The 27148-nt window shown below is 41.3% G+C and overlaps 1 protein-coding gene across 3 annotated transcripts; it reads right to left on the reverse strand.

The window, feature by feature from the left end:
• Window positions 1-642: 642 nt before the first annotated feature.
• Window positions 643-17836, reverse strand: NUP50 (nucleoporin 50). 3 transcript variants are annotated; one of them, XM_038153344.1, is made up of 8 exons: window positions 17542-17836; window positions 14902-15003; window positions 13144-13227; window positions 10333-10528; window positions 7623-8282; window positions 6328-6406; window positions 5151-5269; window positions 643-4455 (listed from the first exon to the last, which is right to left on the reverse strand). In XM_038153344.1, exons 2-8 carry the CDS (start codon window positions 14968-14970, stop codon window positions 4253-4255), a joined length of 1410 nt encoding a protein of 469 aa, XP_038009272.1. In that variant the 5' UTR covers window positions 14971-15003; window positions 17542-17836; the 3' UTR covers window positions 643-4252. The 3 variants fall into 3 exon arrangements, with proteins under 3 accessions (XP_038009272.1, XP_038009271.1, XP_038009274.1); XM_038153343.1 differs by having other exon boundaries at window positions 14902-14980; window positions 17542-17835; XM_038153346.1 differs by lacking the exon at window positions 17542-17836 and adding an exon at window positions 17095-17243 and having other exon boundaries at window positions 14902-14980.
• Between the last annotated feature and the right edge of the window lie 9312 nt (window positions 17837-27148).

Genomic DNA, 27148 nt, shown 5'->3' on the forward strand with positions numbered 1-27148 from the left:
AGCTGTTTCTTTGCTCTTTCTTTATGGCTGCCAAAAGCTTGGGACACTCTAAACAGCAACGGCAGTCCTTTTAAATAGAAGGAAGAAAGAAGTGCCCAAAATGTGGAATAATGCCAACACACATCCCAAGTGCATGAAGTTGAACTGTACTTGGCAGGACAAGTCTGTGGCAATTCCATTCAGTGGGGGTTTTGGGTTTTTTTTCCCTTTGTTTGCAAACTGTCACAAACCAATGAAGAAAAGAATCACTTTGGCCTGACTTTAGGTTAGTGCCTCTAGGCAAGATCTAAAGGAAATTCAGTAAGGGTCATCAGGTGGACCTAGATGATGTGGTTTCTAAATCCTTTAATATTCATGTGGAAGGTTTAGAGGTCAGTCTACTGCTGTGTGAGCAGAGGTGTTCCCTCTGTCCTGAAGCCCCAGCCCCCTGCTCCAAGCTGGCTCAGCTCACTGACCTCACAAAGAGAAAGCATTTTGCTGAACTGGCTCCAGGTTTCCAAGTCAGGAATGGGCAGGGCAGGACATTCCTTCTTTGAGTAGCAGAATTCTCCAGGAATTCACCTGGAAGCAACTGGTTGTACAATTCATTTTATTACTCCATGTTAGACACTCAAAATGAAAGTGATTCACAGAAGAGAAATGAATCTTCCATTCATTTATTCACATTTTCCATGGATTTTTGTACATGACCTCAGTGTATCAGAACGAATGAAAACATTAACATACACGTTGTGTAAAACTTAAGTATCCACTGAAAAATTCAGAGCATTTTGAAATCTACTAACAACTAACAATTATCATCACATTCAGCATCTTCATTGGATTTAGACCAGCTCATGCCACTTTAAATTGTTTAACGTCAGGTAATTTCTGCACACAGGCACCAGCTACAAAATTTTATCAAATGCAAATAAGTTAAGGCATCAGAAAGTCAATCTTTAATGACAGTTTAAATGTTACAGTGCTGCAAAGGGAGCTGAACTTCAGTTTCAATAGCACAGCAAACCTCCTGATTGGCTTATGTTCTACAGTATGTTCATTTGAACTATAAATTCAATATAAACTTTCACATCCATCAACCAAAAGGGCTTAGAGGAACACAGTGTTGCCCTCCCAAATTAAACCTTGCATACTGCAATTTAATATTTTAAAATAAAATTCAGGCCAACTGTAATAATCTCTCTTAGAAATTATTCTGATAATTAAAAGAAGCAGAAATGTTTATTTTCCAGCTGAAACTTCAAAATTAGAGGAGGAGGAGGAATGGATAAGACACTCCAATATCTACATACACCTGGAACAACACCTGGAAGGCATTAACACAGATTGGGGCAGAAACTTCCATCTTTAATATCAGGTATCTGATATCCAGCTGTTAAATACATTACCAACCAAGACACAGGAATGCCTCCTTGAGTTGGAATTCTGATTAAAATTCTTTCCTTGGATAGCATGTGCCAGTTTGTTATGAAGGCAGTAGTACACTGATGTCTGTGGTCTCCATGAATTTTGCTTTTTCATTTAAGGCCTTTATTTCTGTTTAACAATCTCTGGCCTTTTACAGCATTTCTATATTTTTAGTATTCCTTAAATAGAAACTGAAGCATCATCAAAAATTTCTAAAGTGCTGGAAAAGGCTGTGCTTTATACCTGAGCACCAAGTTTGTCAGTGTATGACTATCTTTTCCTGCTTCATAGTCCACATAATGGTACAGTCACCATTAATTGATGTTTATTAAAATCTGCTTTGCAGGGAAATTATTTCCCTGTCCTTTTAGAGGCAATTTTCCCCATGTAAAATGTTCAAAATTGTATGTTTATGCATATATTTGACATTCTAATGAAGGTGACATCTCAATTTTTTACCTTCCCCTGGCTTTACTGATTAAATACATGCACAGAAGAATTCAAGTGCTACTTGCTATGATGGCTAGGGTAAGGTTTAATTCTTTCCAAACACAATTTATTATTCATCTACTTATTTTTCCATTCACTCTGTGCCCTCTGCTTGGAAACAGGCCAGAGGTGTGCTGTCAGAATTGGGCTACATCCATGTGTGCAAAACCTAACAACTGCCCCTCTTTAGAGGCAAGCATAAGGAAAGAAGTGTAAAGTTCTGTTTGTTGGTCCACGTTTCTAAGGATGAAGGAACAGTTCCAAGTCCATGAGCTTTTGGAAGTAAACAAAGGCCAAGCTTTTACAGACAGAGCTTTTCTTTATGGGATGTACAACCAGAGCTCTGTCCATAAACCTTTCTGTACAGAGACAGGGTTAAGACACTACAGTCAAAAGACAAATGCAAAAATAACTGAGCCCTTGGACCAGAGCCTGGACTAAACTGTTAGGCAGCATTCTGTTTTTCATTCATACACATTTAGACACACCCTGTCAGCTTTGGGCCTCCAATTTAGGTAGCAGCAAGACTTTTTTTTTTAAAAAAAAAGCATCTTATTTTGAGGAAAGCAATGTCACTGACTTAATGATTTAAGTACTTAGCCAGATGCAAAAAGAACCCCCAAAGGCACCAGTTTGTTTTTCAAATATCTCAAATGGCATCTAAGTTCCCTTCACACTCCAGTGTTAAAAATGCAATTCTTGTACACTAAACGTGGCTGAAATGTGAGCAAAGGCCTTTCTTTTGGAACTTTGGTCAACAGGGCTATAGATAAAATCAAGATTTTCCTCCTTTTAATGAAGAGGGGGAAAAAAGGCCATAACCTGAATTGTGCAGTGAGTTAGGCCTAGAGGCAGCCATTTGCAGGGGTACAGGTGAGATGTGCTGCACCTCATCAAATGGTGTTATTCCTTGTTCCCTGCCCACAGGATGCCACTGTGCTGGATCACCAGGACCCCTGTATGAATTGTGTCACACTGACTTTTTTTAAGGAAAGGGGTTTTTCCTCTGTGTCACATTAGCCAGAGGCAAAACAGTGTGTTTGTTCCATCTTGGCAGAGCTGGTCAGTGCGACACATCTGAGAGCAGTTCAAGTTTCATATTATCATCAAGCTCTTGGAGAAGTCCCAGAGTTGGAAGCAAAGTAGAAAAAGTTATTAGGGAAGGAGTTTCCAGCAAACATTTGAAAAAAAAGGAAAAGGATTAAACCACCAAACACAGTCTGACAAAGTTGAGAGCAAAACCAAGACCAGAATGAATGTTCTGATCCCCAAATTATTGCCACCTGGTTAATTTTATCACAGCTGAAAACTAAGTTTACAAATTACCCCATGCTCCCCACATGCAACAGAAAGCTTCTGGCAAAGCTGCACTCTGCTGCTTTGCTTAATGCAGTGCAGCATAGCATTTTTATCACATGGAAAAATACATACTGACACGCACCCTTGTGCATGTGTCTCCTGGCAAGGGCAACAGGCGACAGAAAGGTCTTTTAAAGTCCTGAAGTTTGTTGTGGGAAGAGCTCTCTTCAGCCAAGTACCAGCAGCAGGAGCAATGCAGCACGTCCAGCTCTGCCTCAGCTGGGTTTTGGGACTAGGGACAAACACCTTGGAAGGACCACGTGGAAGTGCAACCCTTTGCTTCTGACCTGTCAGAAGCCAGGGGATGCCAGTGTGTCCAAGATAAAACTGTCTTCCAGTTGTCTGCTTGTACTGTATTGCACATCATTCGCTTGTTGCTACAGCGAGAACAGAACTGACAGTTCCTCTGGAGGAACCACCACTGTCAACAAGACTACACAAGCAAATTCTCTTTTACTGCAGTCTCTGAGTCCTGAAAGGGCACAGACCCAGCACAATGGAGATCATCACTGGTGGGGTGCAGTACTGTCACCGAGTCTAAAAAGTCGGTCTCACCAGAATACAACAGACCGATTAAAAATCTGCAGTCTAGAAACAGTTGCAACAGGTAAGCTTGAACATCCTCCCTTCCCAAAACAGGAGGTGCTTGCATTGTATTACAGTCTGTAAGGAAGCTCTGGTACCATGTTTTTGTACTCAGATTTCTGTCCATTTGGTCGACTGGTGCTAAAAACAGATGCTTGGATTTACATCCATGTGCTTTATCCAGAAGAGGTCCTGCATTTAGATACTGAAAATGAGGGAGCACAGTCCAACACTTGTGTTCTATTAAAGCTTTTATTAGCTAGTTTAGCTTTTCCTCACATCATTTTTCCAGAATTCCTATAACAGTTCTTAATATCAGAGTAAAGAATTAAATGTTCAAATGAAGTTACGGAAGAAAAAAAGAGCAGCAGCAATTTGGCAATAAATCCTCAAATTATGGACTGCAACTTATTTAAGCCTCCTTTTTCTCCAGTAAGATTTTGTGCAACTCATCTGCATCTTCACTTGTTTTCACTCTTATTAGCATAGTGACAGGAGCAGCTGGGTTCTTCTCATCGATGGGTGGATTAGGAACACAAACTATCAGAACATTGTTTTTCCCGGTTCTTGTACATGGCATCTTAGGTGGAATTAGAACATTCAACAGTATATTTCCTGCATTTGAGGAGGGGAAAAAGTTACCATTAGCCATTTTCTAGCTTTTACTGCAATACGGTGTTAGTATAGATACTAACTAGAGATGTAGGGTGGTGTTTGGAAGGAAGGCAATTCACAAACATCATGTAGGTTTGTCTTCTTCTTCCTAAGCATCTATTCATGGCCATTGTTCTCAGATTTCTTTCCTCACTAGAAATGAGAAAATCTCTGCAAATACTGCATCCTCCTTTTTTAAATGGAGGAACCTGACTATCAAATGACAGTAGAGGGGGACACAGGAGAAAGGTAAGGGGACAAGGGAGAAGCAGCAAATAAGGAATCCAGTCACAGTGCTTAGTTTATGCCAAGTTACTCATTCTGACCACCAGATGCAGTTCATTTGTAGAAGCAAAATGTTCTGATACAGACAGACACGTTAATCTGGACAAACCAGGGTAAAACAGGTACTTTGTATCCCCAAACATACACCATAGCCTTTTACTTCTTGCACTGCTTCATCTGCTCTCTTTTGTAATGCTCACTAGAGGCATCCAAGTGTTTGTCAGTATTCTAAATGATTTAGGAAAAAAAAGTAGAAAGGTTTTCACTAATTGTATATGTTAATGCTGGGTAAAAAAAGACCAAAAAAAATCCTAATGCTGAGCAAGGAATGTTGACATCAAGACTTATTATACTGGGATAAATGTACTTACCTAAATTGGTATCTGCTCGTACTAAGAGTTGAGTTTTTTCATTTCCTGCTGGTTTTAAATGTAATGTTCCTACACCTTTTTCTTTAAATTCATTATCCTTTTTGTAGAACAGTTTGCACCTGCGGAGAAAAAAAAATAAAACCCAAATCCTTGTTTGTGCAGCCACGTAGAGATGAAGTAAAAAGATATCTCCCAGATACATGTATCCATCTGACTTACAGTAACAGTAATCAGGATTTAACATGCTGTGAGTAACCTAAATCTTTATTATTCTTGACCTTGTTTCATGTGCTAATGGACAGCGCTTGGAGATCAAAGAGAAAGTGAATTATTTCTTTCAGTATTGAAACAATAAATGTATTACTTTCAGGGAAAAGTAAAAGGCACAGCAGCCTGTACTCAGGGCCTGTGTACAGCAATAAATGTAGGCTACTTTTAAAAAGAACTAATTAGAAAGCCATAAGAACTGGCTGTGTCTTTCTGAAGTTATAATAGGACTTTCTGAAGTTATAATGGGACTTATAATAGGACTATAATAGGACTTTAATAGGACAATTTATAAACATTTTTTAAGTGAGGCTCTAATAAACCTAAAGCCATTTTAATAAAGTAGCACACACTTTTCAGATACAGCTAATGACAGCAGGACAAATTCTGTGCTGAGTGTCAAGCAGACATGCAAATACTTGGACTACTGAAGCTTTGAAAAACTGATTCTAGTGGAGCCAGTTTCATTTTGAGCTTAAAAGCACAACTTGTTCACCCCTTTATATAATACTAATCAGCATTTTCCAATTGAAGAGTCTTGTTTCAGGCTATGCAAATCCACCTGGTGGATTTTCCAGAGTACTGTTTAAGGTTTCTGTGGTAAAGGCCCAAGGTCCTGCAACTTAACTGTACAAAACCTGATGAAGGCAGAAACATCTACACTTGTTAAAAAGCTGATCACACGTACAACACAAACTATTAGAGTTGTGTCCGAGATACAGAAGAATTTTAGTAAGATCTTACCCACTCCTGCCTGTAATTATATTTTTTACAAGTTCATATTCTATGTGGATTCCTAACAAGCTTTATTTATTAGGAAGTCAGGGACATGTCATTAATTATGCACTGCAGTGGTGAAGGATAGCAATACACAGGTATTGATTTTATTTTCCAAGTTAAAGTCACTTACTTCTTTGAGTAGAAAGCATCATCTTCTTTTATTTCATTAACAATGACTTTTGGTGGCTCTTCTTCCTCTTCTTCCCCTCCTTTAAATAGAAAGTTTTAATATATTAGTGTTGTGAGCACAGATTTTGGCAGTGTATTGGAAGTCCCTTATGCCCTCCATGGTTGACATGGACACGTGGCTGGTCAGTGACAGCCAGAACACCTTTCAGTCCATGTGAACTCTGCAGCAGCTTCAGCTACAAAAAAAAGGGTTACTTGCTTTTCATTCAGCTCTTAAAGCAACTTCATCCTCACCTTCAGTTTAAGTGGGATGAAAATACCCAATCCATACCAAACACTCAAAACCAATCACACAGCAACAATATAAAGCTTAGTAAGTCAAAAGCTTCTCTTTGAACAGAAACAGTTGTCACATTTCAAAGAGTATGCTCCACAAATGGGTTCAAGTAAAGCACAATAAAGACTTCCAAGAGCCAGGTTTAATTTGGGGGAAGGGAATTAGGTGCAGAATGACAGTTAAGAGTGGCAGGTTATGCCTTTCCAGCCCCTCAGCTACTGTGGTTTCTATCAGCCTATTGTATTCAGCACAGGCAAAGATCAAAGTAAAGCTGGTGCTATGCAACTTTGTTGGCCTCCTTACAATCTGTTAAGTAAAATGGGCTGAACTGTTCTGTCTCTCATGCTTTTTACTGCAGGGACCTCTTGATAAACCTACTAGGAAAAGCAGTGGGATTGAGAAGTCCAGCAGCCTGAAAGGTGAACATACCAGATGCTTTATATTTCATCAATTCCTGTCCTCAGATATAGGATTATATTGTATATTATATTATATAAAGTACAAATCTGACAGAAATCTGGAAGTCTTGATAAGCACATACTTTAGGTGCTGCTTACATAAGGCTGGGTTCTCCCCATTAGGGGTATAATTCTGCACTTTCAAATTGAAGAATGATGATGATCACAGAATATAGAATTTCCTGCGTTAGAAAGGACCCACCAGGATCATGGAGCCCAGCTCCTGGCCCTGCCCAGAACACCCCAACCATCCTACCTGGTGCCTGAGAGTGTTGTCCAAATGCTCTTGGAGCTCTGGCATTCCCTGGAGAGCCTGGGCAGTGCCTGACATCCTCTGGGGGAAGAACCTTTCCCTGATATCCAGCCTAAACCTCCTCACACACTACACCATGCCATCATCTCAGTGAGCTTAATATTGCATTTTTTTTTTAGTATTCTTAAGTCACATACACTCACAGCTGACCATTAAAATAACTATAAACAGAAATACATAGAATTTACCTTTGTCATCGTTATTGCCACTGTCTGTTTGAGCTTCCAATAAACTGGTGGACGCTGCAGTGACAGACTTGGCCTGGTTTGCATCTTTTCCAAACAAACCTGAATTCCCAGGAGAAAATGAGAAACTACTAAGCGTTCCTGAACCAAGGGAACACAAAACAGAACTGTCAACACTCTTGCCAAAATTAAACGAGACAGTTGATGTAGCTCCTAACAACGGGTCTCTTTTTTCTGACGCAGCTTCAGGTTTTTTGTCTGAGGTATCCTCACTTTTGCTGTTAAACAAAAACGCGGAGCCTTGCTGGAGCTTTGAACTCCCAAACACAGGAACAGCCTGCGGGCCGGGCGTCTTGCTGCTTTCGTTCTCGGAGCTGCTGTCACTGCTGCCTCCGTGCTGCTGCTCGATGCTGGCCAGGTAGCGCTCGTAGTCCCTGAAGATGGGGCTCAGGTCGCACAGGGGGTTGCTGTTCACGTGTTTCACTATCCAGTCCCGCACGGAGCAGTTGAGGGCAGCCAGCTGCTTGTGGTAGGCGCCGGAGCCGTGTGCCGAGCCCGAGGCACCGCCAGAGGAGCAGGGCTGGCTGCCACCGTTGGCCGTGGGGCTGGCAGCCTTCTTCTCAGCAAACACAGCAGCAGTGGGACCATTTGACATTGGGGATCCTGTTACAAGAAAAATCGCAGAGTTATAGAATTTCCTGAGCTGGGAGGGACCCACCAGGATCATTGAGCCCAGCTCCTGGCCCTGCCCAGGACACTTCAACAATCCCACCCTGTGCCTGAGAGCATTATCCAAACGCTCCTGGAGCTCTGGCAGCTTTGGGGCTGTGACCATTCCCTGGGGAGCCTGGGCAGTGCCTGAGCACCTTCTGGGGGAAGAACCTTTTCCTGATATCCAACTTATCTCATTTGGTTAACAAGCTCTGGTTTAAAAAATAACAGAACAAAACAACACAGATGCTTTGCTGACCTAGTGAGGAATGTGGCTTAGTCTCGGAATCTCTGCTGGTCAGGATGACCCTGAGAAGCGTTAAAAAGTCTCTTTTCCCAGCCTGGCAGTCGAAGAAGGAGTAGTTTTCAAGGCTGTTTATTTTCTCTTATCTCTTACATTCTTTCTCTGGCCTGCTGAGATCTGTTCAGCAGGTCAGTCCGAGGCACTGCCCGCCCCCCGGGCTGGTGTTGTCTTTTATACTAAAAACTACGTAAACTATATTTACAATTATGTTCCAATACCTATCACCTATGTTAGACAGTCACTCTCTACTCTAAACCAATCCAGAAGTGCCACCATCACCCAGAACATGGAGGTTAGGAGAGAGAAAGAAGGACAGGGCACACCCAAATTCCTCCATCTTGGGACCCCAAAGCCCCATTCTAAAATCTCAGAATTCTGTTTTTCACTCTGTGTCTACTGCTGTTATGCTACTTAAACTTTTGTGACTTGTAATTCTTCATACAAAGTTGGTAATTTGTTCCATGGGTCAAAATCAAAGTCACAGGTGCCTCCGGCTGCATGCCAGGGTCTCAGAGCCCCCTGCCAGGGGCTCGGGCCATCTTGAGCAGTCAGAGGAATGTCCTGCCTTCCGACAGCTTAGAACTTATTTTTTTACCCAGAAAGCACAACCCTCTTAAAAGCCTAACATGTTCAATATTGCTTAATCAAATCATTCATCCTTACTCAGCTGAGCTCCTTCTTTTGGGTCACCACACTGTGCCCCAGTTATTCCCATGCCAGTGAGCAGGTTTTTATTTAGACTAGTAAGTCAGGGATAGACAAAGCAGATGAAGCACACTGGAGTATAAAAAAAAAAATCCAAAGACATCTTGTACAGAACAATTAAAAAAATGTTTTATATATTGCCAAAACCTTCAAAATCTTACAAAAATCTAACAACTTCAGCAAGCTGTAATGCTCATTAAATCAAAAAACTCAACTAATCTCTTGCCATTTGTGCTTTAAACCACCCTGAGTGCACTAGCCCATGATTTTACAGGCTTTTGAGCACTTCTGTATAAAAAAACCCTAAGAAGCAAACTAGAAAAATTCTCATTGAATCTTTCAGTTTCCCTTAATTTATTCAAGCTCACTGAAAACCAAGTTACTCTAAAGTTCAAACTCCACCATTTCTATTCCATGGCATGGTGACTCCAAAATCCTGTGGTGGCAGGGTTAACATTTCTGCATGCCCAGCACAAAGGGACAGAACTAATATCCCTCAGGGAATTCCACAGCATGACAGCTCAACGTGCTGAAGTATTTCAAATGTCTTAAAATGTAGGTATAACTGTAACAGATAAAATTCTAGTAAGACTGTCTGCAACATCAGATGCACAAAGAAAAAAGATGAAGACTTTAGCTATGCAGCATGTATTTTTTTATTTTAATTTAAAGAACTGGGACATGTTACCAGATGCTTTATGCCTTTTACACACTGCCTTATGCCAGTGCCTTCCATTTCCATCTGTGCCTAGAAAACTTTTACCTCCAATATTAGAAATATTAATTTAGTTGCCACCTCTTGAAATTGCATGCATGTGAAAACTTGTCCCTCCAGCACTCTAAAACAATAACAAATCTTACAAAGAGGTATAAAGTCCCAAAACCTTAAAACACAACTATAAGATGATCTAAATTTGTTTTTTTCACTACCAAAATAACCCTACAAATTTTATGACTGAAAGTGATAAATATGTATGTTTATTCAAAACTTACCAAATGCTGATTGTGTTTCGGAGGTGCTCTTCAAACTGCTGAAAGGAGGAGTACTGGAGACACTACTGCTTCCATTAGACAGCCCTTCCAAAGGCTTTATTCCTGCACCATTCCCAAATCCACTGAAGCCACCTCCTCCTTTTCCAGAAGGCAATACAAAGCCTTTAAACCCTTTAAAAGCTCCTCCACTTTCAGACTGGAGAGAAAAAAAAGAGACAACCAGTTACATACACAAATTCTACCCCCACTTAATATTCCTGATATCCTTAGTTTGTTTTTCCCTAGTTCAGCGTGTCATTCCATGCATTACTGTGTCAGCTATGCAAACAAAATTAACAGCTTCCTTATGACACACACTGCTACTGTTTTTAAAAGACTCAGATGTTTGGTATGAAAACAAGCTGGGTCTAGGATGTGGATGCATGGAAATTGCTCAGAGCTGTGGATGTGTTTGACTACCTATCAGACATTTTGGTAATCTGTAATCTGGTTTTAAATAACTACACAGGATTGTGTAATTTCTGGTTTATTTTCAACAACTTTTAGCATTTACAATGGCACTCAAGAGCCCAATACTTTAATCCACTCATCACTCTGGAATCACCTATAAAATCTCTTGTGATTTACCCAAAACATCCCAATGTGTCTGACAGAAGATGCAAAGACAGACTGTACTTGACCACAAAACATCCATCTCTGCCTCTCTTCATTACCCAGTTCTGATCACTGTCTTTGCAACCATATTATTTTATGGTATAGTTTCTTAGGTGTTTCTAAAAGACAAAGTACAATTAACATGCAAATAAAGCACTGCAATTTTTAGGCTTTTGGAGGTAATGAACTTTTACTACTTGAAGTGAACTTTCAGTGTCTCTGGAAAACCATCAGAGGAGAACTGCTTCCAAGTTTCATCTGCTTTTGCCATTGAAGAAATGGCAGAGCTTGTGAATTTCAGGCTGTATTCCACTATCTGACCTTGAGGTTTATGGGTCTCTTTGCTTCCTTTTGTGCTCTCTTTTCCAGTGCAATCCTCTGCTTCTCATCCCTAGGTAGGCATTTTTATTGTGCTTCTCTCTCTGATCAGTCCCACCTTTCTCTCTGGACATTCCATTTAAACTGCTGTCTTTTTCACTGCAGCATTCTGCTTGCTCCATGTAGGAACATCAGGAAGTTTCAAGTTTACCTTTTTGTAAATATTTCATAGGTTTCTTACACAACTTCAGCTGTCCTGTCATCTCTTCTGCATTTTAGATTCTGTCCAGCCTGTTGTCCTGGTTTTGGCTGGGATGGAGTTAATTTTCTCCCTAGTAGCTGGTACAGTGGTCTGGTTTGAATTCAGGGTGAGAACAATGTTGATAACACAAGGATGCTCAGCTGGTGCTGAGCAGTGCTCACTGCAATCAAGGAATTCTCAGTGTTTCATGCTCTGTCAGCAAGCAGGACACAAGGAGCTGAGAGGGAGCACAGCCAGGACAGTGACCTGAACACAGAATGTCATGGCCAGCACAAAAACTGGGAGGGGGGTGGCTGGGAGCAGCTAATTGCTGCTTGGGGATGGGATGAGGTCAGTGGGTAGTGAGCAACTGTCCTGTGCATCACTGCTTTTCCTTGGGGTTTATTTCTTTCTCTTTTTTTGGTTCCCTTATCATCATGATCATTGTATTTCAATCATTAAACTGTCCCTATCTCAACCCAGGCTTTTATCCTTTTCTCTGATTCTCCTCCTCATCCCACTAGGAGGAAGAGTGAGGGGCTGCATGGTGCTCAGTCGTCACCAGCCCTTCTACCAGCTCTAACAGCCTGCTCCCAGTCTCCTGACTACTTCTACAACCCATCTGGTCTCCTTTCTCATTCTGTTCTACTTTCCCTATTCCATTTACCCCTGCATCTCTCCTGTTCAAGTTGTAGTTTATGTTTTGCATCACCTCCTCCCAGTGCAATCCTTTATTTAACTGCATCCTCTACCAGATTTGTGGCTAAAACTACTCAAGACAGCTTCCTCATTTACAGTGCTCGGACTGAAGAAGGAAAATCAAAAGCAAAGGAGAAGGCTGTCTAGCTCCTAACTGTGCCTAGTCCCATCCAGTCCTAAAGCAATCTGTGTAACACATAAAGCTCCAGGCCTACTTCTAGCATGATGCATGCCCTGTTCAAAGGATGTCTGGGAAAATATACACAACAAAGCATTGTCAAGGATTTCTGAAAGGACAACAGTTTGGCTGAACTGGGATAATGCTTTCACAGGGACTAAACCTGTAACAAAGGCCAACCTCCTTTCAATTTTCAATGTTAGTGCAAAGAGTAGATGGCACTAAAGCTCTTGACAGGGAGGGAGGAAAAAAAAGTAGCAGCATTCTTAACAAAAGACATGTTTCTCATTCTCAGAGCAGCTTAGTATTTGGGTGTTTACTAATAAAGCTTCTGAGACATCCCCCAGCCCTCCAGTATGGATAAATAATAACTTTGCATTTCCATACTTCCATCTCTCCAAAAAATGGAAGTAAAGAAGTAAAAATGCTGTTTTACCCATTTGCAAACAATATTGTGTCTGAAACACTCTTTATTTTTACTTCAAAAATATGCAAGAACACTCTGCTCACCAGTCACACTAGTATTAACCATTTTTTGCCTTAGCCTTATTCTTAGCATGGAACAGCAGAGCCAAAGTTCATGTGCACATATGACCTGGTGAGCTGAAGTGATAACTTTATTCAGCATCACTACAAACCCAAGGAAGTAAAACACCTGAACATGATGTTGTGTTTTGTAAGTGAGTAAAACTCCAGCGCTCATGTTCAGGGACTGCATTACCTCTGACCCAACATTTCGGCGCTTTGCTTTTTTAATAGCTCTGTTCTTCAGGACCTCTTCACTTGCCACAGAGAATGTTCCCACCTTGAAGAGGAAGTTATGGAATCGTTAGTGGAATATTCAAAATGCACAACATGAAGGGATGGCTGAGATCAGGTTTTGAACACAACTCTGTCACCAGCCGGGATTCATGTACAAATCACAAATGGGATGGGATGTGAGCTGAGGAACGTGCCCTGAGCTGTTTTATTTTCCAGCATCAGTCTCATTACATGGTCATGTCAATGGGAAGATGCCATCAGCTCACATCCCAGGCAGCAGACCAAAATCTTAATGTTACAAGTTACTTTAAAAGTTTTTTGACCAATCCCACAGAGCAAAAGCACATTGACAGCAGTTCCATCCAATCGCTATAAGCACACGTCCCTTCGGTTAAAACAATGCTTGATTATTTCAAATACAATACCTGCTTGTAAGCCTTCAAACACAATGCACAGAGCTCCATTATTAAGCTTAGAACTTCCTAATATCTCGCTAGATAGACTTTTCTGCAGCTTAGGGAGTTATTCTAGACAAGTGTTAATACACAGACCATTGTTCTATTTATCCTTACTTTTCTACTTTTACATAATTTTTCTGCTGACCTATCGTATGGCTACTGCTTAGCTCTAATCCCAGTTCTGCTGTCTCTGAGGCCTGCTTTTTGCAGCTTTCCCAAAACCCTCTGATTTTATGGAGTCTCATATAACACTGCTACCAAACAAACAAGGGAAGAAGTTAAAATCCAGCCCGCTCCAAAAATGCAGCACTGTCAATCAGCTTACCAGCACCTGAATGTGAGCTGATACCTGGAGAAGTCTTTCTGGTTCTGCACTACATTTCTCTTTGTGCTATCTCCATTTTATTGCAACAAAATAATCTAAGTTTTGCTTTGCTTTTTTAAAACACAGCTCTAAGATCTCTCTGCTGAAGGGAATCTGTCAGTAATCCACAGTTTGGAGCAGATATATGGAGATGTGGGCTCTAAGGCAACCTCCAGCAGCCTGCTGTAGTTCAAACACTGGCAAAGACACCTAATGTCTCAGTACTACCCTACAACAAATGAGGAAATTAAGTTTTCTTATATTCAAATTCCTGGAAGAGATAGTTTTCTTTTTTACATTTACCTTTTACATTTAATACTTTTAGTTGGACAGAAAGCTAAACTAGTTTGTTTAAACACGAGCCATAAGGAAGTATGAGACATTAAAAGCGAAAATCTCTTTCTGCAATCAGGTGGAACACACCACTTAACTATTTGCCTAATTCCTCTGGCTGTGTGGGGAAATTCAGGTAAAATTAAGATAGCTCTAAAATTAGCTATTACTGACCCTCAAAAAAAAATACTGGAGGAATACAGAGGATTTATCTCCAGAAATCAAATCTGCTTTTCCTGTCAATTCAATAAATACCTATCACACATTTGAAGAGTCCAAAAGCATTTTAACAAACCTGGGGTTCCCTCTAGAAACATGAAGTTCCTTTCCCCAGAACCACTGATGAAATTTTAACTCTTAAAAGCTGCTTAGCTATCTGTTCTGCATAACTGGAAGCTTTATAAAAATAATTTTTAGAAATCCACTTCTATAAAATTATCTTTAACTGCTAAACTTTTAACCAGTTCTACTGTAGGTTTTATGCAGAAGATACACAGCAAAAGTGAACAGCTACTCTACTACCTGCAGGCATGCACAGGGGAGGAACTAATGTGTATTTTACCTCTTCAGCTTCATCCTCCTGGTCCCAGTTTCGGTCAGTCAGCTCCTTTTCTGCAATTCTCTTTGCCATTTTTCCACACCTGTGTGGAAGAAACAAAAAATCCTAGAAAGAATTGCACAGAAATTAAATTCTAAGTGGCAGCGATCTTAAATTTGTATTCTTAGAACAAAAAAAAAAAACAAACCAGGAACTGCAGTTCATGTAGAAGCAAGTCAAGATTGGAATGAGAATTGAAAACCAAATGTTGTGGCAAAAACAATCAGCAGCACTTGAGATTAAAGTTGTGGTGATCAGCCATATCCAATCTTAAATTAAAGCAACAACAGAAGTGTACAGTTCAGTTATGGGATAGATTTTCTTAACAGCTGGAAAAATTCCTTTCAGAACCATAACTCATACACCCTCATTCTGAAGGGCTACAAAAACCCCAAAGCTGTGGTTCAAACATCCCATGTTCCACTCCACACCGCTGCCTCAGGGTACCCATGGAAGCAGCGAGAGAAAAGTGAGCTGCTTTAGAACATCTAGAGTAAATACTAACGAGGAGCCACTGAACCAACTGAGCAGAGAGCTTGGTTAACACTGAAAACAATGCTCTCCTTTAAAAAATTGGATTGGGTGGCCGTTACTAATTTGAAAGTTTGGGAAAAAATTACAAATAAATGAGATTGGCTTTCCTACAGAGGACACATAAGTCAGGCTGTGGATTTTAGAGCAATTACTGTAAGCAAAGAAATCATCATTTTTCTGGTTATCTCTGTGATGTAAAGGAAAATCAGCTTTGCAGGAAGAATGTCTGTAACTGTTCTGAGTCCCATTTTACTAAAGTACAACTATGAGCTGTGTACAAAACAAAGAAAGAAAACGTGGTAGCTAGATTCAATCTAAAAAACCTGGCAAGCAATCACACTACTGGAATTTTATGTGAAACAAGAGGTATTTTACAAACTATGGCTATATCTTCTGACACTAAATATGAAAACTTTCCCAAGGAAATATGTAGTTTTGTTGCAATTTAATCTCAAGCAAGCACAACAACTAAAACTCTTCCAAAACCCTCTTGGGTTTGTGATTAAGACCTGCCCAGAAAAAAGATTTTAAAAATCCACAAATAGCTGAATTTCAGAGCCAGACATAACAATATATTGTTACAAGTTATCTTGTTTATATGTTGGAACATTTTAGAACAGTAAATCCAGCAGCACAGCAGCCTCGGAGATCACACATCCAAGTCCTGAATTTTGTCTGACACACATCACAAATAAGGTCAAGTTACTAGAGCTTCTGGAAGCAGAGGGACAAAGATTGCCCTGTGTATACATATTTAAATGCCCTAATCCACTCTGTCCTGAAAGCAGACATCCTTGCTTGATAATCCCTGGGAGCTCATTTCAATCTAACCCATTGAAAAGCTAAAAAAGAAGTTATTTTAAAGATTTTAAAGTCACTTTTATTTAAATTATTATTTCATAATAATATATAATAATATATAAAATTATGTAATATGATATGATATGATATTATACATTTGAATTTTAATTTTTAATAAATAAGTGTTCTGTATATATATTCGCATTATGTATATAATACGCTATAATATTATTTAAGTGTATTCGTTTCATTATTGCATTAAATATTTGAGTTATTGAAAGAGCACATTAACCACAGGGCCTGTCCCCCACCAAAAGAGGGAAAACCTTGTTGACCTAGGCTCCAGGTTCTCTGCACCTGCCTGTGTTTACAGAGTTTACCTTTAAAAGCATTGCAGAGGATCTGACAGAGAACCTGAAGTGTATGAAACAAGAACCAACACAAACCTACATCTGCTTGGCGCCCACAAACGTCACGAAGTTTTCGGAGCACATGTTCTGAACAGGCTGAGATATAAGTATTTTGAGAAACGTATCAAAGAATCTCAGAATACCCTCAGTTAGAAGGGACCCCCAAGGATCATCGAGCCCAGCCCCTGGCCCTGCACAGCCACCCCAGCAATCCCACCCTGTGCATCCCTGAGAGCGTTGTCCAAACGCTCCCGGAGCTCTGGCAGCCCCGGGGCCGTGACCATTCCCTGGGGAGCCTGGGCAGTGCCCAACACCCTCTGGGGGACGAACCTTTCCCCGATACGCCGCCTCACTCTTGTTCGATTAACAAGCGCTTGTTTAAAAATAAACACAACGCAGATGCTGCGCTGACCTAGAGATCCGCCCAGGAGCTTCTCTGCCCTATTTACCGCAGCCGTTCACAGCGCGGCCGAGCTGGAGGTTCGCAGGAGCGGCATCACGGGAGTACCGAGGGGCCAGAACTGGAGGCAGCGGAGCGGGGCGCCGGGCCCGGCGGTGTCGCAGCGCGGTCGCCGCGGGTCCCGGCGGGAGGAAGCGGAAGCCAGAAGCCGCCGGGGCCACCCCGCGTCCCCGCCGCCGCGGAGCTGCCGTTCCGCTCGCACTCCCGGCTCCGTCCCGGGGACACCGCGCCTCGCCTGCGCACCTCGCGCCCCGATCCGCGCGTTCCGCACCCCCCGAAGCGCCGCCGCCGCCGCCGCCCCGCTCCCTCCATGCCCAGCCCGCACTGCCCTGCACGGGTCCCGCTCGAGCCCCGTGCCCCCTCGCGCCCCCCCGCACGCGCGGGACCCGCGGGACTCACTCGCTCGCTCGGGCGGGCGCTCCTCTCCCGCCGCGCTACGCCGCGGGGCCGACGCTGCGGCGGGCGGGCGGGCGGCAGGGTCTCCTCGCAGGCTGCACGGCCCCGGGGGCGCGCTCAGCGTGCCCCGCTGTGCCCCCCCAACAATCCGCCCGATGCCGTCCGGCCCGGCCGCTCCCCGGGTGTCCGCCGGGAGACGGGGCTCGGTGGGGCCCAGAGAGGGAACGCCGCGCCCGCCGCCGTCCCGCTCCCGCCCGCAGCGCGCGTGCGCCCGGCGGGGGCGGCGGGGCGGGGCGGCGCCGGCGGGTGCAGTACCCCCGGCGGCCGCGGGCGGCGCCCCAGAGGGCGCTGCGAGGGAAGGCTGACGTGACTTCCGGCGCGAGCCGCGGCCTGGCCAAACCGCCCCGAAATGGCCGGGATAAACAAACCCCCCTAAAATCGTCAGCTGCTGTCTGCCGGCCGGGAACTGCTCTATGCTTGGGCAGCATACAGTTTTGCCTTGCCTCACCAAATTTCGGCCCTCCACGCAGAAGCTGATTAAAAAAAAAAAACTTCTCACCTGTTTATACATTTTAATCAAGTTAATGTTCGCTGGTTCTGGATTATATAATTCGTCGTTCTCCACACGGGAGGCGCCTCAGGGCGGCTGAGGGGGCGGCCGTGCCCTGGGTTGTCGCGGGCTTTCCTGCTGCTCAGCCCTTCCCTGCCGCTGGTTCATTTTCCTCTTAATTTTTAATTAATTTTTTTAATTAGTCATAATCAAAAAAAAAAAAAAGCGTGAAAAAGCCAGTCATTTGTTTTTAGAATTTTTAAAGTTTAATAGTAATGAAATAGTTGTAAAATAGTAATATAATTACAGTAATAAAAATTGGGACAATTAGGATTTAGGACAATATGAGACAATAAAAACAAAGAGTTACGGACAGTTCAGGTACCTCTTTCTGGGCAAAATAAGCCCGAAGAAGGACGCATGTTAACAGAGGATTAACCCTTACAAACAATACCCTGTTGCATATTCATACACCTCATATATGATGCATAAATTCCATTCAAACAAAGGATTCTGTCTGGTCAGTGTCAACTTCTTCCTCTTAATCTTCAGGGCTGAGCGAGGCAGGAAGAAGTTCGTTTCATTTCTTCTGATGAGTGAGCAATAAATTCTTTTTCTCTGAAAGATTTAGGTGTCCTGTGGCTGCTAGCTCAGTGCGAGTAACTCATTCCTTTCTTTAAAAAAAATATTCCACTTACATAGTTTCTATTTGAATATTATGTTATAACCTAAAACTATATTTAACACACTACTTAAGAAAACTAACACAGCATAACTTTCTAACATAACATATATAATATTCATTTTAATGTTTGCGAAAAGCCAATCATAAAATACGCATTTTTCACAATCAGGATATTAATTATAAGCTGTGTGCTAGTGTGTGCCATAGACCTGTAGGGAAGCACAGTCCAGACCCCTGCTAAATGGTGGCTTGTTGCAATGGTCAAAGGAAACACCTTCGCAGCCCAGTGAAAGTCACTCGGGGACAGGGTGTGAAAAATGATTTTATGATTGGCTTTTTGCAAATATTAATACTATATGTGTTATGTTAGGAAGTTATGCTGTATTAATTTTCTTAAGTAGTGTGTTAAATATAGTTATAGGTCATAACGTAATGTTAAAATAGAAACGATGCTATGTAAGATACTTCTTTTAAAGAGAGGAATGAGGTACTCACACTGAGCTAGCAGCCACAGGACACCTAAATCTTTCAGAGAAAAAGAATTTATTGCTCACTCATCAGAAGAAACGAACTTCTTCCCGCCTCGCTCAGCCCTGAAGATGCTGTCAGGATTCAGAGGAAGAAGTTGGCACTGACCAGACAGAATCCTTTGTTTGAATGGGAGTCAGGCATCATGTATGAGGTGTATGAATATGCAACAGGCTATTGCTTTTAAGGGTTAATCCTCTGTTAACGTGCGTCCTTTTTTGGGCTTATTTTGCCCAGAAAGAGGTACCTGAACTGTCCGTAACTCTTTGTTTTTATTGTCTCATATTGTCCTAAATCCTAATTGTCCCAATTTTCATTACTGTAATTATATTACTATTTTTATAACCACTTTATTACTATTAAACTTTTAAAATTTTAAAACCGAGTGATTTAGTGTTTTTCACAAGGAAGCTCTATCCAACTTTCCTTGGCCTGAATGCTGAAAATAAAGATGCTGATTCTGTCCCAGTGGGGGACAGAGAGCAGCAAAGAGCAGCTGAAGGAAGAATGCAGCGTTGTCCTGCCGAGACACACTTGATTTGAGCTGAAAAGGTCACTGCCCACGATGGCATCACCGTGGCTGCTGGAGGTATGAGGCTGTGACAGGTTGTCTGCTTTTACCAGGGTGAGGCATTTTAAGTGTGGTTTGCTGAAAAGAACCAAGAAAGTCGAATACAGATGTCATGCTGAAATGTAAGAAGCAGGGGAAAAAAAAGTCTTGTTTTTTTAAAACACTTTTTTTTATTTAACTAAACATTTTCTCCATTGTTTGCACTTTTTTTTTTTTTTATTCCAGAAGTGTAGCTTTTTTTAATTGCTTTATCTATCAACTCTTATTTATTTTAAGCAGGGCACTCACAGTGCTGAAGGGAAAGGCTATTTGTAAAATGTTCTTTCAATAAGGAGTTTTCTAGGATCACTTAATAGGATTCCAGGCACTTCCCCATTGATATTTTTTATATTTGTGCAGTTGCTGGGAATGTTTCTTAGGAATTCCTACCAAGTATTTTAACTGGAAACGTGGCTGTTCTGTTGTGTAAGGACTCCTGATCCACGCTAAGCAAAAGAACTTGATAATTTGAAATATTCCGCTCTGCATGGTAATGTGGGGTCAGCAGCTATTTCTGTTGGCAGGCACCAGGTGACAAACTCAGTGTTGATCCAGGGTTAGAGTTTTGTTAGAAGTTTTCCTTTTGCCATTGATTCTGGTTTGCAGTATTTACCAATCAACTGTTAAAAACCCAACTGCCTCAAAACAACTATATTTAAAAGGCTTTGTTTCCCTGGCTTTTTGGGTCTTGCCAAAAAATTTATAAAAGAGAGAATTAATATTTCCCAGCAGGGAATTGGATTTGCTAAAATGTCACCACCAATCTCTTAATTAGCCCCTCAAAATACCATGTTGTCTCTTGGTCCTCAGTGGGAAAGAATATGAGTTGAAATGAAATTGAGTTTTTTTCTTAAATAACAAAACCAAATATATCCTAAACAACAAAAATCACAATTGCAAAGTCAGAGGTCAGGTGGGTGATCTTTTACACAAGCTGCACTTTGAAATATCAGCTGATTAGAAATTTGATTGTTGATGGAAATAACAGTGAATGCAATTCTTACAAAAGGATTAAAGTTTGCATTAAAAATAAACTTTTTGATTAATATGGGTAAAAAAGGGAAAAATTTTTCCTAGTGGTCTCTAGGATGTGTTGACTCCTAATTTATGTAAAGTTAGGCCTGAAATCTGTTTCCTGGATTTTCAATTTATTTTTTCCAATTCTGCTAAAATCAAGATGCCTCGAACAGAGCTGTTCTCCCCAGTGAGGAGGATGTTGGAAAATGTATCAGAACTCCCATTTTTTATAACTCAGGGAAGGAACAAGCACAACTGTCATTTTTGTCTCTTAATAGGATTGTCCTTGCCATAAACTCTTTCTGATGTGTTGTGCTCATCTCCAGCACAGCAATGACCAAAGATCATTGTTGTCAATTACATTTCTAATGCAAACAGAAAATTTATAGAGGATTTGCAGGTATCATGCATAAGGAAGGTTCATCTCCAGGCATTAGAGGGGTCTGGAAGACATAACACCCATTTCCCTGAGGAGACAGATCTCCACAACATCTTACAGAGGGTCAGCACAGTAGAGGATTTATGTGAATTATTAATGATTTCTTCCCTAAAATGTTGTAAAGATGAAAATTTCATATTAACTTGAAAGATTTTGTTGGCAAAGAAAGGCAAAAATTACAAATTGAGGACAAGTTGACAAGCTTTGTCCAAAATTATAGTAGATGTTTCCTTTTTTTTTTTTTTTTTTTTTTGTGGGGGTGTTCTAATTCTTTTAGAAAATTGAGAAAAAGGAAGGGAAAATGTTTCATTTTTCTGCATTCTTCCCTAGATTGAAGAGGGGGTGAAATTTCAATAAAACATTCCTCAACTAATATATAATCACTAAATAGAGATCACAGATTGGTCCAAAGAAGCCACAGTTCCAAGATAAAATTCCAAGTCAGGGATATATCTGTTCAGTTTGGTTTCTGCTAGCCCAGTTGGAAAAATGTCTGTGAAAAGAGATTTCTTTGATGCCATTTTCAAGACTCTTGTGCACATTATTAGAACTGTACATTATCATCATTGTAATAGTAATTACTCACTACGAAGTGGGGTCATTAACTCTAGTTCATATTTACAAAGACACCAAATACACATACAAATACAGTTTTAAGGTGAATCTAGTTCTGAAAGAGTGGCATATTTTGTCATGGTAACGTGTCTCAGCAGTCCAAAAGTGCTTACAGAACTGTTCCACTCAGCCTCTAGTTCCAAAATAGGTCAGGACTGTCAGTTTTTCCCATTCTCTGACTATAATGTAAATTCTCCTCTCCCAGACTTTAAGCAAAACATTTGTTTGTACTGAATTTTCAGCTCTTTCCAGCAGTAACTGTCTTAATTTAAAAATTACTAATTACTTGAGCTATTCTTCTCATGTAAGCTTCTCCTCATTGCAGAAACAGATGCCATCATTTTGCCTGTATCTCCATAAACTTCTAGGAAGCCATCAGGCTTATTAGCATTTTTGAGAAAACTATTTCTTCATGAATATCAGGTTATGTTGTAACCTACAGCTGATTTTTGGCAGAAATACAGCACCTGATTCTCCCACGGTGCAACTGAGGGCACATCACAAGAGCCTCTGTGAAGTGGAGCTTCATATCTGCCTTTCAGTGGCCAGATGGCCTGAATGTTTGTGTGGGTTCTTTTATGGTTTTTGTTGTTTTCCATAATCTCTTTTGGAAATGTAAGAGTTGTTATTCTAAGCCTGTAGTCTTTTGAGAAAGCTGAAATTCCATCAGCTATTCACTGAAGGAAGCTGGGGGAAAATCAACAGAAACCACCATTTTCTAGGCAGCATTTGCTGCCAGTTCTGAGGCGAAAAACTCAAGCCACTGTGCATGAAGTGCTCTGGATAGCTGGTGATTTAACCTGGTGGCCAGGGCAGATGAACATTTCATTCTGAATCTTCATTTGCTTCTGTGATTTTTATTGTGTCCTAGTTACTAACCACAGAACTTAAATGTGGTTTCTTTTAAAATTACATTAAGCAGACTTTATATATTCATTAAGTTGAAGACATGCTAAATCAAGGGTAGACTTCTCAATACACAAAAATATCTTCGCTGTCATGGTCCAAACTTCCAGAAGCATCAAATACTTTGCAATCAGTTGAGTAAAAGTTGTTGAACTGTTATGTTTTTATTAAACATGGCTGTGTGTTTGGATATATTCACAAAACTCTCAGGCGGAAGAAGGGCAAGGATTCCTTTTGTGAGTCCATTTCCCATGAATATCCATCATAATGGCATTTTCATTTTATGTATCATAGCTAGTCCTGTTCCTACCTCAGCTTTTCCTTAGCCACTCCTTTCCTAACTTCCTTTGGCTACAGCAATCTCTAAGTCTGACCACTGCTAGTCTCACACCCCAAATAAACAGGTTTGGCAGATCTTGTATCCTCTCCATTATTTCCAAGAACTCTAAACCTTTAACATAGTTGGCAGTCTAACAGCCTGTTTTCTTTTTAAGCTCTCTCATCTCCTGCACCATTGTTCCTTGCCACCAACTTGGCTCTCCCTAGCAAGACTCCTGGTGAATCCAGGCTCACAGAGGGCCAGCTGAATTACTCCTGTGTTCCTGGCATAGGCTGGTGTTAATGAAGATCCCAGGAAGATGGAAGATGTTGAACTTCCTCAACAAACATACTTTACCTGAGTAGATTTCCTCAAAAGCCCTTTGGATTGTGGGGCTGTACGAACATTAACCAATGGGAGAGGTTCAGGTGTAACACATTGAATTTCTTTACACTTCACACCTGGTTCCTTTGGGATAAATGGAGCCTCTCTGGCACTACAGAGTTAATCTGTCTTCTTCTTTTCTCAGCAAGGTGAGTGAGGGTCCTTTTTGTTCCATCTGGGATAGAGCTCTAAATTGAAGCTATTTTTGTTTAGACCACCCTGGTTAGCAATATAAGAATATGAATTATGAATCCACAGATTTCAGCTGGACAAGTAACAGAGGGTCTGTGTAAATTAATTGTGGAGCTGGATGCTGTCCACAACACATGCAATCCTTGTGTGCATTATTCCAGAAGATGTCTTTAATTCTGATTTGTGGAGAGAAGTGGATTAAGGAAGTAGATTATGGAAATTCATGAATTCATGTGGAGACTTGAAAAATTCCCTCAGCCTTACTAAAATCCTTTTATTCCAGTTTTCTTTGTGGTACAGAAGGAAGAAGCTAGCAGAATGCATCATGTAGAATAATCCTATATAATAATTATAATTATAATGTAGAATAATTAACAGTATACAAAAATACTTCAGTGAAAAAGGCCGAGCAAAGTCAGGAGATAGTATAGATTTCAGTATGACTGACTGCAAGCAGGAGCAGCTTATGCTACCTGTCTTATCCCTGTGTCCAGACGGGCTGACCCTGGCAACTCCAGCCTGTCCTGCTCCCCCCAGACCCCAGTGCACTGGCAGGTGCAGTGTGTCCCACTGGGCACCCCTCAGCACCCAGGACATGCCTCTAGACCCAAGACAGGTGAGCCAAGGACAAAAAAACACGAAATCATTAAGAAAAGTGGGAGCAAGGCAGCATTTCCTGGCAGGATTTGGAAACATTATAATGAAGCAAGGAATAAATGCTTCCACAGGAAAGCTCGACACAAGGCAAACCTTTGTGGCTGCAGCAGTGAGGTGACATGGCTGTGACCATGACCCTGACAGGAAAAAGAACTGGAGAGCAGCTCGTGGCACTCACTGATACCAGGCTCCCAAGATGTGAGAGGGCAGCAGGGAACTTGGTTGTTGAAGGTCTGTGCTGCCTTCCTTGTGGCACTTGGGGACAGATGTAAAGGTCCCAGAGCTTGTCAGTGGCTGCTGACACGAAGGGGATGTAAAGGTATGTGACATGTGAACATTACAGAAATACTTTGAATTACATTGTAAGAATACAGATAGCATTGTGAGGGAGATACAGAAAAAATGCAAAGGTTAATGTTTGGTTCTGGTTAAGTTTTCATAACTGAATCCATTTTCAAAGCAAACAGAATAGATGTTTAATATTTATTTAGCTGCAGTTTTAAAAAACCTCCAGGCTGTCTCACATTTGCTGCTTTAGAGAAGCTGGAAGATTTTGAACTGTGTTGTCAGTATTTTTTACACCTTCCTATGCTCAGGACAAGTGTCCTTGAAAGGGCAGCAGCTTTGGATTAGCTGGTTGTCATGTAGACAAGGATGTTTTCAAAATAAAGGCACACAATCCATTTGTAAATCTTCCAGAATATATGAAAGTCTAATCAGACTGACTCAGACAGCCAAACTGCCGTGTATCTCATTTGAATTCTCTCTTCCCCCAGGCCTTGTCTACAAGAAATATGCAGACATTGTACTGGAAGTAGAAAGCATGAATGATAACAATACTCAGTCCTGCTGCAGTCCTGAATGTATTTTAGTTTTGAATGCATCTAAGCATTTCCCTTTTTCATACACTGGCTGTAGCTGCAGCAGCATTATACAATATCTACTTTTTGTCACCAACAGTATAGTCCAGGAGCAACACAACCTTGCACTGCCCCACTTTTTCTTACTGTTGGCCCTTGATGTTATTTTCTGCAGTAAGTTACGTGGTTATTGATTTGGTAGACAAACAGGGATCTTGCACAATCTCCTCCCTGAACAAGTTCATCTCTGCTTTTGAGTACAGACTTTCTGGTTGTGTGGGATTTGTGAATCCTCTCTTCATTCTGAATGTTCTTCTGTTTTCTTCAAATGATAATTTGCTGGCTATTAAGTATACTGAGCTGCTGGCTGGTTTTGATTTTCAATGTTACCTTTTATGTATGTAAACACAATATTCATATATACATTGTATATATACAATACAATGTTCATAAATGTATTCATACATATATGTAAACATGATACTTCTCCCATCACTGAAATTTCGTCAAAGCTGTTGCTCTCACAACTCCTATTTGAAATGTCTTTCTTCCCAGTAACAGGCATTTGAGGGAAAACAATGCTGCACATGTAAGCAGCAAGTTCAGTTTCTCAGCAGTGTAGGTAAAATGAAGTTCTACCACCCTTAGGGTAAGGGGCAAAGTTGCCTGTGTGGTCCCATTGCTGGCAGCCAGCAAAATTCATTCTATGGTCACAACTTGGTGGGAATAATAGTGATGGCATTTGGGTTTTGCCTTTTTTTTTTTTTTTATTTTCTATATTCTCTGTATTGTTTACACTCATATTTGTAGCTCTGTAGCCTATTGCATTGGTTGCTAGTTTTTCCAACACTTTCCCATGGCCTTTCCCTAGGCAGAAAGGCCTGGACAGCTGTAACATCTGTGGGTTCCACTGCTGCACTACTAGGCTCTCCCTCTTAGAGACAGGAGGAGGGATTCTCACCAGCTGGGGAAATGTGCTCCTTCAGCATCTGGTCTATCCCTTCACCAGACCCCCCACCCAGTCTGGGTAGTTCATATCTGGGGTGGGCTCTGGGGCAGTGTCAGGTTCTGGGGTAGCATCCCCAGCCTCTGGGGTAGGTGTCAGGGTGGTTATCCAAGTTAATCTTCCTTTCTCTCTGAATGCTAAATAGAACAGGCCTATCAGCAACACCAGCCACTGTATGAAATCATGACCATTTAGAGTGGATCTGAACCCTTCGAAAACTCGTGGGGCAGACCCAAAGAGATAGTTAAAGGGTTGGGAGAAAATTTCCCTCAGTGTCATTTCCTCACAGTAGATGCCATTATTAAAGTAACCCCAAAAAACATACAGTTAGTGTGTGATAGCTCTGAATCCATGTGCCTGCTTTCCAGGGGAAGTTAAATATCCATTAATTCCTCACCTATTAACCCATAAAGCAAACTGGATAACAGCCACAGTAGCCTTAGTTACAGGACCCATGTTTAGGTAAGGGCCTGCAAATGGGAGAAATATAGCCACGATCACGTGCCACCCATACCAGGATAAGCTGGACCACAAGGTGGTCTTAATGAGGTTTCTATATCAGCACACAAAACTTAAGATTACTCAAGAACTTTTTGTTTCTATGCCCTTGAGCCCCACACTGGGTGCCAAAATCTGTCTTGGTTCGAAAAGATGGATATTTGCTAAGGAAGGCAGAATCCTCCCCTGAATGGAAAATGTAAACCCCCTCCCACCAAATTATTATAATTTTGAATTAAAAGGCTCTCAGGCAAAGATATGGGAATAGGAATAACAGTTCTTACCAGGAAAACTAAAAATACAAATGTAATAGTACAAACATCAACCAAAAAACCACTGTCAGA

This window comes from Motacilla alba, chromosome 1A (genome assembly GCF_015832195.1).
Source record: "Motacilla alba alba isolate MOTALB_02 chromosome 1A, Motacilla_alba_V1.0_pri, whole genome shotgun sequence".
Classification (NCBI taxonomy): domain Eukaryota; kingdom Metazoa; phylum Chordata; class Aves; order Passeriformes; family Motacillidae; genus Motacilla; species Motacilla alba.